The sequence below is a fragment of the Urtica dioica genome, chromosome 9, assembly GCF_054948205.1.
Source record: "Urtica dioica subsp. dioica isolate 48M chromosome 9, U.dioica_male_clone48M_v1_H2, whole genome shotgun sequence".
NCBI classification, from domain to species: domain Eukaryota; kingdom Viridiplantae; phylum Streptophyta; class Magnoliopsida; order Rosales; family Urticaceae; genus Urtica; species Urtica dioica.
The window spans coordinates 28,014,134-28,029,461 of record NC_142764.1 but is presented as its reverse complement, the minus strand read 5'-3'; the positions used below and the strand labels follow the sequence as shown (position 1 = coordinate 28,029,461).

The window sequence follows — 15,328 nt, the reverse complement described above, 5'->3', positions numbered from 1 at the left end:
TCACTACTATGGACCTATTATTTAACGAGGTAAATGCTTAAAGCGTAGATATATTAGACAAAGGTAATGAATATTACGTGTGATATTTTATGGTACTATAAACTAGCTAGGGCTAGAGGGGTAATTCGGCGAGACGATTGATGTCGATAGGGTAAGTGTCGGTTGGAAAAACCGAGTTGTCGGTCAGCTCGGACAATATCTTATTGGCTTGCTGAGATGGATGAAAACTATCCCAGAATAGATATTCGGTTCTATTCCGACATGGTTGTAATAGTGGCAAGCACATTCCAACCAAACTTACCTTGCAACATGGCTTTCTTGCTACCCTGAATAATCCTGCAATGTAATTCATTTTATAAATGAAATTATGTTTACTTCAATTTAATAACACTATGCAAAGAAGGGGAAGGGAGGTTTTATTTTGATTCTTAATTTACCGGTATTAAGAGCCTCGAAAGCTAATCCAGAATAATTGAGGTAGATGAACTTGGCATTTCTGAAGTTGGAATTGAATTCATCGACAAGAGCGACGAGCTTGTTGTTGAAGAGTTGAGATTCGGAGTTGAATATGTCTACGCACCCCGATGGAGACCCATTTGTACCGAATAAAGTGATTGAGATCGATCGGTGCACAACCAATTGATGGAATCCCCGCAAGAGCTACTTTCCTAGCACCTAAATCATATAATTTCTATGGAAATAATAAATTATAAATCACGAAACATTAGGAATAAAATGCCTACATGTAATAATAATTATAGTAAAATTATACCTTGAGTTGGCTTCGGAATTTATCGATGAGATTTTGAGCGAATTGCTTGGGTGTTCCGAGATTTTTGTTGGGGAAATGGGGCACAAGATACTTGTACAAATAATCATTTCTTCCCGTTGTGACATGAAATATGCACTTGTTTAAGTAACTCTGGCCGGCCTGTGGATTTTGTAGAAAATTTGCTATGCGAGAAACTGTTATTTCATGATTTTTCAATTGTTTATCTATGCTCAATACAAATCCCTGTGATCAAAATAAAACTGTCTTAGCAATTGAAATTTATAAGTTTATAAAAAATATAAATGTTTGGTTTACATTAGTGAATCACTCTCGAAGTTTTAAAACATGTGCAAGTAGGTATATCATAAATTTAATTAACACTATCAATAAACTTTTTGAAATTTAAAAATTGCTTATATACGGATTTAAAAATTTATTGAACGCATAAAAAAATTTAGACAACGTAACTTTAACTACTTAGTTTATTTGGGCTACAAACAAATTGATTAGGATCTTTTTCATACCTAGGGCCTTATTAATTGTGGTCTTAAAGAAATTGTTGAATGGATAAATTTTGTAAACATATTATTTAAAGATGTTGAATGCCTCAAATTTTCAAATGTTTCATAATCTTAAGATGAATTTAATTTATGTTATTTTTAATGGACCTATAAACAGCTAAGAAAAATTAAATGAAATTGTAGACAGTTAAAAAAAAAAATTCAAATAAAGCTGCAAACATGGAGAAAAGGTATAAAATGAATTATTCTCACAATAAAATAGGTATTATCATAATAAGAATGAGATCGAAGCCAGATATTCTCGAAATGTTTTTTAAAATGAATTATCTCGGGTAATCATTACTTGTTTAATAACCTCCTTTGAGGTTAAGCAGGTCCACACAAAATATTGATTAGTAATAGATACAAGTTGTTAATACCTTGTGTTAAAATTCGGCGGAGAGGCTAATAAATAAATAATAGATTAAATACCAAGGATATTATGCTAGTGTCGTCCATAATTCCACTGCCCCCAGAAGCATAGTTAACGCCTTTGAGAATGACGTCACTCCCCGCAGCCGTTCTGAATGGAGGAACGAAGTCACTGAATCCGAATACTCTTGCTGCATTATATGTTTGTTTAGCAACTTTTTGATATTTTAGATAATTTTACAAGGATATAATGGGTACCTCAATTATAGATAACATGCATATATATATATATATATATATATATATATATATATATATATATATATATATATATATTTATGCAGAATGGATCGAGCTAAATCATCATAAAAAGCTTTCTTTGATTATAGATGTTCTAGATTGATGTGTTGATAAATCAATATACACACATACATAGTTATATATTTTACGTCATTTGCCAAAATCAACAATTCTGCATCCTATCCTAACTAATGTTTCTAATTAACTTTAGGAAATCGTGAGGTATTACAAAATTTATGTCTTAAAATTAATTGACAATTCCGAGTAACTCATGATCTTAATTATAAATCATTTTTCATTCTCATACTCTTTTAATTTTAATGTGAGATTCATTAAAAAAAATGATTACCCAGAGACTAGAGTATATATGTATCATGGATCACCTTGAAACTTGTAAATTAATTTCATTTTAATGTTTACAAAAACAATATTTACCTGCTAATATATATATATATATATATATATATATATATATATATATATATATATATATAGCCATTTGCATGTGAGCATATACCATACACCTTTATGTTTGGTGTTTAATCATATAACTTATTTAGTTATACAATATTTAATCAAAATCCATTTATGAAAAATCATAGAACATGAATATATTTAATTATTCAATGTAATAAGTGATACTAATTCAAAATCAGCCGTGCACTTGAAATATTTTGTGCTCAAAATGTAATGGAAACAGTACACATAGGTAAATGTTGAAAACTAAAAAATAAAATGAAAGTCTAGCTTGCCAAAATATTCAAGAATATTGAACAAATTGATCGTGCCATGAAGATCTAGTGATAAAAGACATCATAACACTAACAATCTGAGTCAAACTAAGTACGGTATGAAATATTATAATCATCATGTACGCTCACAAATTAAATTACGAGGAAATATTTATTTTACCTAGATAATCAACTGTCGTTAGACCGTTGTTAAACCTTCCGGTGGGAACTCCCCCGGGGAAATCAATTCCATATGGCCTATAATTAGGACGGACCAGGTTATTTCATTTCCAGAATCGGACATAGAGTCGCCGAATACAAAAAACATGGTACTTGTGAATCGCCCTTAACACCGGAAATTTGTACTGATATCACTAATAACACCAATGTTGTATTAAATATTGTGAAGCAGTTCATGATCTGATCACTGGTCATTATCAGAAAACTAGTACAAGAATGCAAATGGTGACATATATATGAACTGTTTGATAGTATGAGAAAACTCAGATTCACGGAAGCCGTTATTTATAGGCACCATAAACAAGTATTCAATCATCTAGTAGCTACGTCTACCAGGTACGTAATAATAATAATAATAATAATAATAATAATAATAATAATAATAATAATAATAATAATAATGAGAGAATTAGGCATATGTCCCGTTTATAGACTCCTACATTAACTATTAGATAATTTGACCTAATTATTTAAAAATTACGAAAATAGCAAAATTTAAGACGAGATGTATGTGATATGCTACTAGAAATTTGAGTATGAGTTGGGCTAAATTTTTTATATATTTCAATTTATAGATTATAGTTTTAATTGAAAATAGTCATTTAGCAATTTCATTCCAAGTAATATAGCGTGACCATATGCATGTACAACGGTAACGCATTAACTTACATTAGATGCAATTTTTGCATACGTTGACACATTACCTATCTAACCTTTCAAAAATACTAATGATATTTTTTTTTAAATGTAGTTTATTATATTTATAAGCTGACATATCAAACAGGGAAATATTAATATAAATACGATCCAGAATTGCAAATAATATAATAGCATAAGGAAAAAATTGAAATTTTTTTTTGTGCATACAATATTTGTGTTATTCATAGTGTCTAAAGTTTCCAATATATGGTGAATAAATTATATATTTTCCTTGTGAATTACGGTGAGTCTCATTTCTGCGTGATATAAAAAAAACTCATGAAAAATGATATTTGTAAATTCAATATCTTATCCAATTTATCGTTTTTCTTTATAGAAAAATTTACTAACTGAAAAAAAATAACAAATAATGAATTGTCCCCGATCAGACAATTTAAAAATTCCATTATTATTAGTTTGCTTAAAGAAGCCCGTAAGTGATACATAGGTTTATATAAATGACCAAAACGACTAAAATGGTATAATTCATAATTTAGAATAAACATTTTAGACGATATTTTAAACTGAGAGTAAAGTGTTACAACCACAAAGGAACCATAGGATAGGAGTTATAACCTATGTGGTTTCAAGACATAGGTTTACATAGACCTAGGGCTGGGTTGCATTAATCGAGTAGCATTTTTATTGATCTTAATTCTTAATAATATTTTGTACGTAAGCTTGCATGACCAGAAGACATTTAAACGATTTTCACGTACGGCGAAACAAATATATTAGAAAAATTCGGTACACAAAATTTCGGCCTAAATATGCGGCGATAATTCAACTGGCACGTACAATTGCTGGAGAAGAGCAATAGGATATTTTTTTTTTTGCTCGAAAGGAGCAATAGGATATGAGAGCTGGTAGCACTATATACTAGGAATGTGTACTTTATAGTGTGGTGTATCAAGCTATCCTATATTGATGATGATGCATGAGCTGTACGTAAGATTTGTATTTTTATACCTAATCACACTCGCCCAATCTCATGAAAATAACATGAAAAGGAAAACCATTAAACTTTTGAGCAATACTTATACTCAATGAGCAATTAGGTCACTAGCTTAATAATCAATCTTTCTTTTTAAAAATAGCACAATTTTTATTTTATTAAAAAAATAGTTCACTAACTCGCAGTAAATTAAATTAAAAATAAATTAATGATAAAAATATTAACTCAGAGTTAATTTAATTTATCCAAGTTGATGGACTATTTTTTTTTAATAAAGTGAAACTTGGACTAGATTTTAAAAAATAACCAGTGAAATGATTAGTTGTAACAAAATTCTTGTATACTCAAACCAAAAATCCGCCATTCTTTATACCTATATATATATATATTATATATATATATATATATATATATATATAAGTTGTACTTGTACCTAAACAAGCTCATAAGGTCTCGAATTCCAATAATTAAAATAGATTCAATACCAAAATCTCAATTTTCATAACAGTAAAATTCAAAATCTTAACGACAAATTATAAAAAAAAGAAGATAATTATTAACCTGATATTAAGAAAATAATTTCAAACATATGTACATAACAACCCTAAATAAGAAATTTGTGCCTAATCAGAAACCTGTACTCTTAAAAATTGTACGTATCCAAAATTGTGAGAGATGTCATTTTTTCTGGGGTTTTGATTTTGGAGAGAGAGAGAGAGAGAGAGAGAGAGAGAGAGAGAGAGACTTGTTTATTGGGAATAATCCAAAAATATGGCTATGTTGATGGGTTTTTCCCATTATCCAATAAAAATAATTTATTCCAAAAGTATGACCACGAACACTGAATTTTTTGTATATAATTAATCCAATGCCACTCAAATGCAAACATATTGTTTCATCCTTAGCTCATTAACATGAATTGGTTTGAGGAATATTTATATGCGTGATAGTAGAACAACCACCGTGATCTCTCTCTCTCTCTCTCTCTCTCTCTCTCTCTCTCTCTCTCTCTCTCTCACTAAGTCCCTATCTCTCTGGCGCTCTCTGCCTCATGTTTTATTAGTTTTAAGAGTTATTTTGCCTCGATAAGTATAGTTTTAGAATTTATGTAATTTTGAACATGAAATTTAATTTAGCTTATTATCACGCATATATAAATAAAACTTCTCTTTTGCTTTTAAAATTTTGTTATAATCTGATCAAGTTTGCTTTCAAGCTATCAGCGAGAAGAACATTCTCAAGTTGTGGTAAGCCTTGTAGAGTTCTCCTGTCAATAATGACTGTCCCTTTTTCACCATCTCCAAATAAGTTACAGTACGATAACATCAGACCAGTCATGTACTGCTTATGCAAAGATGTCATGAAGAGAGAAGATAATAAGGCCGATCAGAGCAAGGATACTTGGTAGGTTTAAGTACTTTTTAGTTCCTGATCATATGGAGTACCCTATTAGGCACAATATATCGAGGATTGATTACACCCGTACATGTATATAAACTGTAAATACATATTATCATTGGTTAAGGCATATATGTATATTCGTGGCATTGAAGTATTAAACTAGAGGCGTAGCTGAGCGAGGCGATTGATATCAATAGGGTATGTGTCGGTGGGGCGAATCGAGTTGTAGGTCCTCTCAGCCAATATCTTACTGTTGGCCGTTGTTGGATGAAGACCGTCAAAATAGGCGTATTCGGTTCTATTCTGGCACGGTGTTGATAATGGCAAGCAGATTAATCCGGCAAAGGTTCGGCAACACGACTCTCTTGTTACCCTGAATGTTTCTATCACAACATAATAATAAATAAACCATTTTAGGAGAAGTGGTGATGATAAAAAAAAAAGAAGGGGGGTGAAAAGAAATTATTAGTTCATGCAAGAAAAGTTGATACATATATATATTTTTTGTTTAATTAACCTGAAAGAGCTTCGGAAGTTAATCCGGAATAGTTGAGATAGGTAAACTTGGCGTTGCTGAAATTGGAATTGAACTCATTCACAAGTTCAACAAGTTTGTTGTTGAAGAGTTGAGATTCGGAGTTCAATCTATCGACGCACGAAGACCCGTTGGTACGGTATGTTGACACAAAAAATGGTAGACATCCAAGTGGTGGAACCCCTGCCAGAGCTACTTTCCTAGCACCTAAATCATATAATCTCTACAATACAATAATCAGGAAATAGTATGAAGAAAGTATATCTCTACATTTTCTAATTATTAGAAATGGGTTGTTGAGAACCTTGAGCTGGCCTCGGTATTGGTCTATAAGAACTCGAGCGTATTGCTCGGGATTGAACTTGATGCTTGTCGGGGAGAGTGGCAAGAAATAGTTTAATTGATAATCATTATTTCCCATTCCGGCAAAATATAGGCACTTGTTTAAGTAATCACGGGCTGCCTGCGGACTCCCTAGAAAGTTCACTATCCGCGAAATCGTTACCTCATGATTTCTCAATTGTGTATTCATACTCAGCACAAATCCCTGCTTCCAAAATATATATTGAAATCAGAATTGAATTATTAGCTTGCTTTTCAAATTTCTTACGGATTCCGTAATTCTCGACAACACTACCTTATTTCTACGAGAGGCTCTACCTCATTCCAATAAAAATAAGTTACGGTTAGATATTCTTTTATCAAGGTATATGACAAATTTTAGAAGTGACAAATAGTTATAAAATTTGGTTTTTTTAATTATTTTAAAATAGCAACGACGACTTCAAAAAAGAGGATGTTGCTCATTTGATGACAAGTAATTTGAAGGGATTAGTTCTATACTACATAATACAATATTGAGATACTATATAATGCCACACTCATGATTAATTTAAAAATCGTTATTATAAACTTCATTTTAAGCAAATGTACATCAAAATAATCATTCAAAAACAAAAAACTAATATCTAAAAAAGTACTATAGTCTATAGAGTATTGCAGACATAATCTGTGTTTTATTTGCTTGGTCAATATTTGGGTTATATAATATCGTAAAAAACTCACTATAATTTATTGTAAACTTGTAAAATAGTCAGAGAGGCAAGAGCATTGATGTCATATTAGGAGACACAAGACTAATAAATTAGGCAGATTTAATTAAATCGTAATAACTGATTAAAAATAAGTACCGTCAATGAGCCACTTTCATCGCGAATTCCAGCGCTAGCAGAAGCGTAGTTTATGCCTTTGAGGATGACATCACTACTCGTAGCTGTTGCAAACGAAGCAACGAAATCGCTGTATCCCAATTTTTTAGCTGTATTATGGTTGATAGTTAGGAACTTCAAAATCTTAGATAAAAATAATGTTGAGAATATTACAAAAATAACTGTTAAGATATCCTCAAGTATGCAACATATGTAATTAAGATCATCACAAAACTTTCGCTAAATTTAATGTTTAATTGGCTATATCACCTTGAAAATTGACCAGAATAATATTTTACTAAAACGTTTAAACGTACACGTGTCCATTTTAGATATTCAATTCCAACAACCGCCTAATTTATCCTGCCCATGACGGATTAGCTGTCATATTAATATTATCAAAGTTTCTAAAAAGCGACGTGAGTCCTGACTTGTAGGCTAAGTGCATGCAATTTTTTTTTTTTTACACACTGAAACTTTTTTTTAATCTTCATTAATTCTTGAACATTTTCATAATTTCCGTTGAGTTAATATCTGAACATATTGACACATAACTAATTTTTTTTTTCTTTGACCAAAGCTTTGTGAGATTTATTAAATCAACAGATCCACTACAATTGCAGCTCGCACATCATCAGGTAAGGAAACCTGATTAAACTCACGAACAGGGGAAACAATAGAGCGCCTAGCAATACAATCGACGACTCTATTAGCGTATAACTACTTTTTAATTTGGTGATCGGTACTAAACTTATTAAATTATACAAAATTGATTAAAATTCATAACCCAAAAATCCGTTAAAGTTGTATATAAATTTGATTTTATTCATTCAAGATATAAAAATTTATTAAATAATAAATGATACTAATCTATAATTTATCATGTACTTGAAACATGTCTCATTTGAAATCTGAAGGAAAGTTAGCTCATGGATTAATAACGTAACAATTATTGCAGAGTACAATAAATATTTATTGCATGTAGGAAAAACATAATAAAGTCTAAATTACATACAAATTAATTTGAGACTCCTTGAGTAACTCAATTTTAGTAAAAATAGATAGATATGTTTAATGTTGCCAATATAAACAATGTACTAATAAGAATCAGTGGTCCCAAAAAGATAAGTGTCAGTGTATATTACCAAGATAATCAACTGTTGTTAGACCGTTGCTGTACCTTCCGGTTGCAACACCGCCTGGGAAATCGACTCCGTACGGCCTATAATTAGCCCTGGAAACTGTTAATTGGACGTTGTTATTTCCAGGATCAGCCAAAGAATCGGCGAATATGAAAAAACATGGTACTTGTGGATCGCTCTTAACGCCGGAAATTTGTACGGCTGTTACTAACACCAATGTAGCATAGAATATGGCCACTCGGTTCATGATTTGATCATTAACCATTTTCAGAAAACAGGTGATACAAATGCAAAAGAGGCTATAAAAATAAGTGTCAAGGTATACGTGTAAGGTATGAAAATAACTCGGATCCATGAACTAATTTTTATAGGACCCTTGAAGTGACGATTCGTTATCAAACAGCTGGGCCGATCAAGTAATAAATGTTAATCCAGCCTAACATGATTATGATGTACACCATTATGTCACTCTGCAATACACGTATACAAATACGTTTAAATACTAACTGTCCAAAACAATTGAAATATTTCAATACCGACATATATATTAGACCCAAACCAAAGAATTTAAACTTTGAAATTTGAGTACACACATGCAAATATATATATATATATATATATATATATATATATATATGTATGTATGTATGTATGTACACACACACACGCAAATAACTAAGTTGGTATAACTCATAATAGCCGTTTTTGAGAATATTATTATAGCAAAATACCAAAATGTGAACCCTCAAGGCCCAACTGGGTGATATGTGAGGTCTCCTTTGTGACTGCGTGATCGAGTTCAATTCCTAAAATTAACTAAATGTCTTTAATTAAAGTTTAAAGCATTCCTTTGTAATTATTTATGTTTACGTTCAATGTAATTAAAACTAACGGGCAATGATGATACAACGGGACGCAAGTTAAAAAATTTTACAAGAAAAATCGTATGGGTTTCAATTAAATGCTAGACCTATTCATTTAAAATATCAAGTTCATCCATTTAATTTAACGTTCATTAGTCAATCATACATTAAAAATATTTATACATCAAATCGATCCCATATTCTAAAATTTGGTTGACTTTTTGTTTGTTAAAATTCTTGAAGGCCCATAATACCCTTTATTAAAATCACCCCTCTTTATTTCCGATTTTATTAAAAAAAAATTAAAATAAAAACCATAGGTCTCACCTCACCTCACTCCTTTCACCTTCCTAACTTAGCTATCAATCATACTAGTTTTAACAATAATCATTAAGTACGTAATAAACATTATATCAACCGTGATATTAATTCCAAAAGATAAAAGTTGTATTTCACTGAAATTCCTGAGAGATATATTATATTTTTTTTTCTTTCTATTTTTGTATTGTAGACCGTAGGAGTCCTTTCTCATGGATTTCTGTGGTTTAAGAGAATTACGTAGGCCTAGGGTTGGGGTGCGCTGAGTAGCATTTCCGTTATTCAAAGAATGAAAACAAATTTAAATTGATTTTCACGGTGTAGCTATAAGATCAGATAAAACTTTGGTTTATCAAAGAATAAACTTTGGCTACTTCTAAGTACGCATGTATAGGAGCAACTAGACTTTTATTAATTTTATATTTTTTTAACCCGAATTTATGATTTTTTTTTAATTTTCCGTCCTGAATATGTTTTTTTTTTCAAATTTGCCCCATTTCTATTAAATATACCTGTTAAATAATTCCCAACCATTTATTGGTGCATATTATTTGTGTACCATTTATCGGTACATATTATTTGTGTAGAATGCAATTAATTATATATATAATTAATTCATTCATGTTCAACTAAACAATAAGATATGAGAGTTGTATTTGTATAAATATGATTTAGATATCATACTGAAAAATATAAACGCTTACCTTAAAATTCTAACTGAATTATCTAAAAATTAATAAAATAGACCAAATTAAAGTAAGATACATGCACATTACTATTTGAATAGCTGACTACAACAAATATCAGAAACGGCCCCAACATATATAGCCGCGATATTCCTAACAACAGCCGTGACTTTTTGTTGTAGTGGGACTATAATTTTAATTGAGAACAGTTATTTGGCTATTTCGTACAGTTTCGATAGTTAGAAATCACAATAATAATATTGTAGGCTGAGCTCGAGACCAAAGAAAGCGATGTTGCGCAATTATAAATGTTCAATTGCATGAGATTGCGGCTTCTGCTGAAGTGGAACATATAAGTAAAAAAAAAAAAAAAAAAAAAAGGAAAATATCACAAAAATTTACCAGTTTTGATCAAGTGTTATATATTTATATTATCATCACATATAACATTGTCCATATATATATATATATATATATATATATATATATTTATATTTATATATATTATCATCACATATAACATTGTTCTTCGATCACAACAACTAAGGATATCACTTATTTAATGAGAAGTAAAGCATACATGCCTGTATGATATATTTTATAGTATTATAAAGTAGAGCTAGAGGGGTAGCTGGGCGAGACGATTGATGTCGATAGGGTAAGTGTCGGTTGGAAGAGCCGAGTTGTAGGTCCGCTCGGACAATATCTTATTGGCTTGCTGAGATGGATGGAAACTGTCCCAGAACAGATATTCGGTTCTATTCCGGCATGGTGGTAATAGTGGAAAGCATACCCCGGCCACTCTTACCTTGCAACATGCCTCTCTTGTAACCCTGAATATTCCTGCAGTAACTCATTTTACTACATGTTAATAATGATGAAAAGAAGGGGAGTGAAACTATTTCATGGTGCCAAGTTTCTATTTTTTATTTACCGGTATTAATCCCCTCGAAAGCTAATCCAGAATAATTCAAATAGATAAACTTGGCGTTTGAGAAGTTGGAATTGAATTCATCGACAAGAGCGACGAGTTTGTTGTTGTAGATTTGAGATTCGGAGTTGAATCTGTCTACGCACCCCGACGGAGACCCATTTGTACCGAATAAATTGATTGAAATCGGTGCACAACCAACGGGTGGAATCCCCGCAAGAGCTATTTTCCTAGCACCTAAATCATATAATTCCTACAAAAAAAAAATTATAGGGTTATGTAGCTAACTACATGCAAACTTAAATTTTGATAAATAGCCAATCGTTCTATTAATGTACAAGGTAGTCGTTAATATAAATTAACGACATACATATATCCAAAATATTACAGAAATTAATTTTATCTCATCAGATTCATTGGTATATCTGAAAAACATTTGAAACGTTGGCTAAATAGCAATGTTAACGCTTCAAGTGGTCTAGTCCGTTATATTTTTTAATTACAAATAATTGAATAGTAGGGAAAAAAGAAGAAGGGGGTACGCTTAATAGTAATAAAATTATACCTTGAGTTGGCTTCTGAATTTGTCGATGAGATTTTGAGCGAATCGCTCAGGTGTGACGAGGTTTGTTGGGGAAATGGGCACACCATACTTGTAAAAATAATCATTGCTTCCAATTGTGAAGTGAAATATGCACTTGTTTAAGTAATTCCGGGCAGCCTGTGGACTTTGTAGAAAGTTTGCTATGCGCGACACTATTACTTCATGATTTCTCAATTGTTTATCTATGCTCAACGCAACTCCCTGCGCCCAAAATAAAGAGGTGCTATTTTAAATACGCTATAGAAATTATTAAATTTGTAAAAAAACAAGCAAAGGTTTTTCTAAAATTAAAAAAAAAAAATTACAAAATTGTGTAAGGACCAGGTATTATTAAGTCTTTTTTACTCTATCAATAATTTTTTTGAAATTGGAAAATTGTTCAATTCTTCGAATGTGTCAACAAAATTTAAACAGTATAACTTAGACTATTTTGCTAAAATTTAAAACTTTGATTTTTTTTTTTTATTAATCAGTTTGAAATGGGTATTTTGTATACATTTGTTTCCCAAAAATACATATATAACGTTATATTTTATAAATCTCTGTTCATTTTCAAATGCATCACTCATGATTGTGTAAGAAATATCATTATAATATATTTCCATAGTAAAATTCAGTATAAGCGCATGTATACAAACATACTTTTATCTATAAAAACTATATAAAAAAAAAACATTAGAGAGTTGTTAAATTAGAATTTATTTTGTATAATCAATATATGGATTCAAAGTTAGATCATTCATTACTTGTAAAATAGGTACAAAGGTCGGCTCTATAATTTTTGAGGCCTAACCAAAATTTAATTATTTCGTGGAAATTACGTATGATAGTGTGTTTAAAAGTTTAATCTCCTAAATAGAGGGGTAAAAACAAATTTAGTTAGATTTCTTTTTGATACCTTAGGCCGTGGTCTTAAATAAATTGCTTATCAGAGAAACTTTACACATATATCATTTGAAGATATTGACTCTCTGAATACCTGATTTTTTTTTAAATATTTCATAACTAACTCAATTTTTTTCATTCTCAGATTTTTTTTCCGTTATTTTAAATGAAACTATAAACCACTAATAAAAATGAAATGAAACGGTAGATTGTAAAAAGCTAAAAATTTCAAAATAGAGGTGTAAACAATAAGAAAAAAAAACTATAAAATGAGCGCTATTCTCGAAATGAAACAAAATATTCGAATGAGAAGAGAGATATTCCTTTAAAAAAAAATTACAGCAATATATGTTAGGCACTTGCCTCCTTTTTAAATATTCTAGAGATCGTATGATAGATTAGTAAATACTAAATACAAGTTAATACATTGTGCTATAACTAATTGGCTGGAGAGAGTAGTAAATGAGTTATAAATTAAGTACCAAGGATATTATGTTTGTGTCGTCCAAAATTCCGCCACCTCCAGAAGCGTAGTTTACGCCTTTGAGGATGTCGTTTGTCCCAGCAGCTGTTCTGAATGGTGGAACGAAGCCACTGAATCCAAATGCTCTAGCTGCATATTATATGTTTGTTAATTATCAACTTTAATATATTTGATAATAATAATAATAATGTTAAATTTTTTACAAGCATATAAATGGGTACCTCAATTATATATATATATATATATATATATATATATATATATATATATATGTGTGTGTGTGTGTGTGTGTGTGTGTGTGTGTGTGTGTGTATAATAGATCGAGTTAAAGTCATATATAATCTTTCTTTTTATATGTTTTATTTTATTACCTTGTAATTATTGTGTAAATCGTGGGTGAACATATATAGTAATTATTGCAGTTATCAAATTTCAGACTAAATTTTGAAAAAACTTAATATTGCTTATTTATTCAAAGAATATTTTACATAATATCTATATATATATATATGCCAAATTCCATTAATATTAATATGTTAAGTTTTTATTTATATATATTTAATGTATTAATATTAAATAACAAAAATTTGTTGCGGTTAGTTATTCCCTTAGTCTATTTCCCATCGAACCCGCAGTAAATTACTTAATTAAAAAATAAATTAAATTTGAAGCGTGTTTTGTGATGACCAAATATTAAACAGCATATTGATAGTTGATTGTAACAAACTTAAGAAACTAGATTCAAAATCGAACTTCCCCAAAAGGTCAAAAATATTGAAAAAAATCGGTGTCATGAAGATCTAGAGAAAAAGGACATGATAACACTAACAATCTGAGTGAAACTAAGTATGGTATCGTAAGATAACAAGAAAATCTGTTGTCCTAAAGATACGGTTACAAATTAAAATTAGTGGGAGAAAATAATGTTACGTACCAAGATAATCAACTGTTGTTAGACCGTTGTTAAACCTTCCGGTGGCAACTCCCCCAGGGAAATCAATTCCATATGGGCTATAAGCAACACGGGCAACGTTATTTCCTGGATCGGAAATAGAGTCGCCGAATACGAAAAAACATGGTACTTGTGGATCACCCTTAACACCGGATAGTTTTGCGAATATCATTAAAACCAATGTTGTATAACATATTGCCAAGCCGTTCATTTTCAGATTTCAGGTACGTATATAATGAAAATGGACTGAAGTATATATGATTATTGAAGTGTGAGAAAACCTAGGATCCATGAGCAGTCTTTTATAAGCAGATAAACTAACATTTATTATCTATCTACTAGCTAGGCAGGCCAAGTAGCCAACCAGGTAAATATAATATCAGCCTAACATTTTCGTTTTGAAATTTTCTTCATTTTATTCGGCACGTTCTAAACGTTTGTGGCATTCGGCAGCATACATAGATTATGAACCAAACTAAATTATTTTATCTTGCTATTTGGTTTATGTTCATCCATACGTAACCATATATGAACATACCCAAGCATGTAAAATATATTTTATTTGGTCGTGAATCTCCAGTCGGACAAGGACTCCTAGAACGCAAACCTATAACATAAATTTTACTTGGAAAGACTAGTTTACTTACTATTTCTGTATTATTTTGTTTGTGTTTGTGTGATCCAGTACTT

General features: G+C 30.5%; 2 protein-coding genes and 1 pseudogene across 2 annotated transcripts; all 3 read right to left on the bottom strand.

Annotated features, from left to right (window-relative positions):
* Positions 1-112: 112 nt before the first annotated feature.
* On the bottom strand, positions 113-3,063 carry LOC149386503 (GDSL esterase/lipase At1g29670-like; annotated as a pseudogene).
* Positions 3,064-6,034: 2,971 nt separating this feature from the next.
* Positions 6,035-9,233, bottom strand: LOC149386502 (GDSL esterase/lipase At1g29660-like). Its single transcript, XM_089627493.1, has 5 exons — positions 8,919-9,233; positions 7,756-7,883; positions 6,870-7,112; positions 6,548-6,788; positions 6,035-6,413 (listed from the first exon to the last, which is right to left on the bottom strand). Exons 1-5 carry the CDS (start codon positions 9,178-9,180, stop codon positions 6,190-6,192), a joined length of 1,098 nt encoding a protein of 365 aa, XP_089483619.1. The 5' UTR covers positions 9,181-9,233; the 3' UTR covers positions 6,035-6,189.
* A 1,981-nt stretch (positions 9,234-11,214) lies between these two features.
* LOC149386501 (GDSL esterase/lipase At1g29670-like) lies at positions 11,215-14,905 on the bottom strand. Its single transcript, XM_089625072.1, has 5 exons — positions 14,621-14,905; positions 13,685-13,815; positions 12,279-12,518; positions 11,717-11,966; positions 11,215-11,625 (listed from the first exon to the last, which is right to left on the bottom strand). Exons 1-5 carry the CDS (start codon positions 14,847-14,849, stop codon positions 11,402-11,404), a joined length of 1,074 nt encoding a protein of 357 aa, XP_089481198.1. The 5' UTR covers positions 14,850-14,905; the 3' UTR covers positions 11,215-11,401.
* Positions 14,906-15,328: the final 423 nt, after the last annotated feature.

Bases quoted from the DNA above. Each gene is read 5' to 3' on its own strand.
- LOC149386501 (XM_089625072.1), bottom strand. From the start codon at position 14,849: ATGAACGGCTTGGCAATATGTTATACAACATTGGTTTTAATGATATTC. The intron at 11,967-12,278 runs GTATAATTTTAT...TTTTTTTTGTAG, and splicing joins AATTCAGAAGCCAACTCAAG to GAATTATATGATTTAGGTGC. The intron at 11,626-11,716 runs GTAAATAAAAAA...GAGTTACTGCAG, and splicing joins TTTCGAGGGGATTAATACCG to GAATATTCAGGGTTACAAGA.
- LOC149386502 (XM_089627493.1), bottom strand. From the start codon at position 9,180: ATGGTTAATGATCAAATCATGAACCGAGTGGCCATATTCTATGCTACA. The intron at 7,113-7,755 runs GTACTTATTTTT...TTTTGGAAGCAG, and splicing joins ATGAAAGTGGCTCATTGACG to GGATTTGTGCTGAGTATGAA. The intron at 6,789-6,869 runs GTTCTCAACAAC...ATTGTATTGTAG, and splicing joins AATACCGAGGCCAGCTCAAG to AGATTATATGATTTAGGTGC.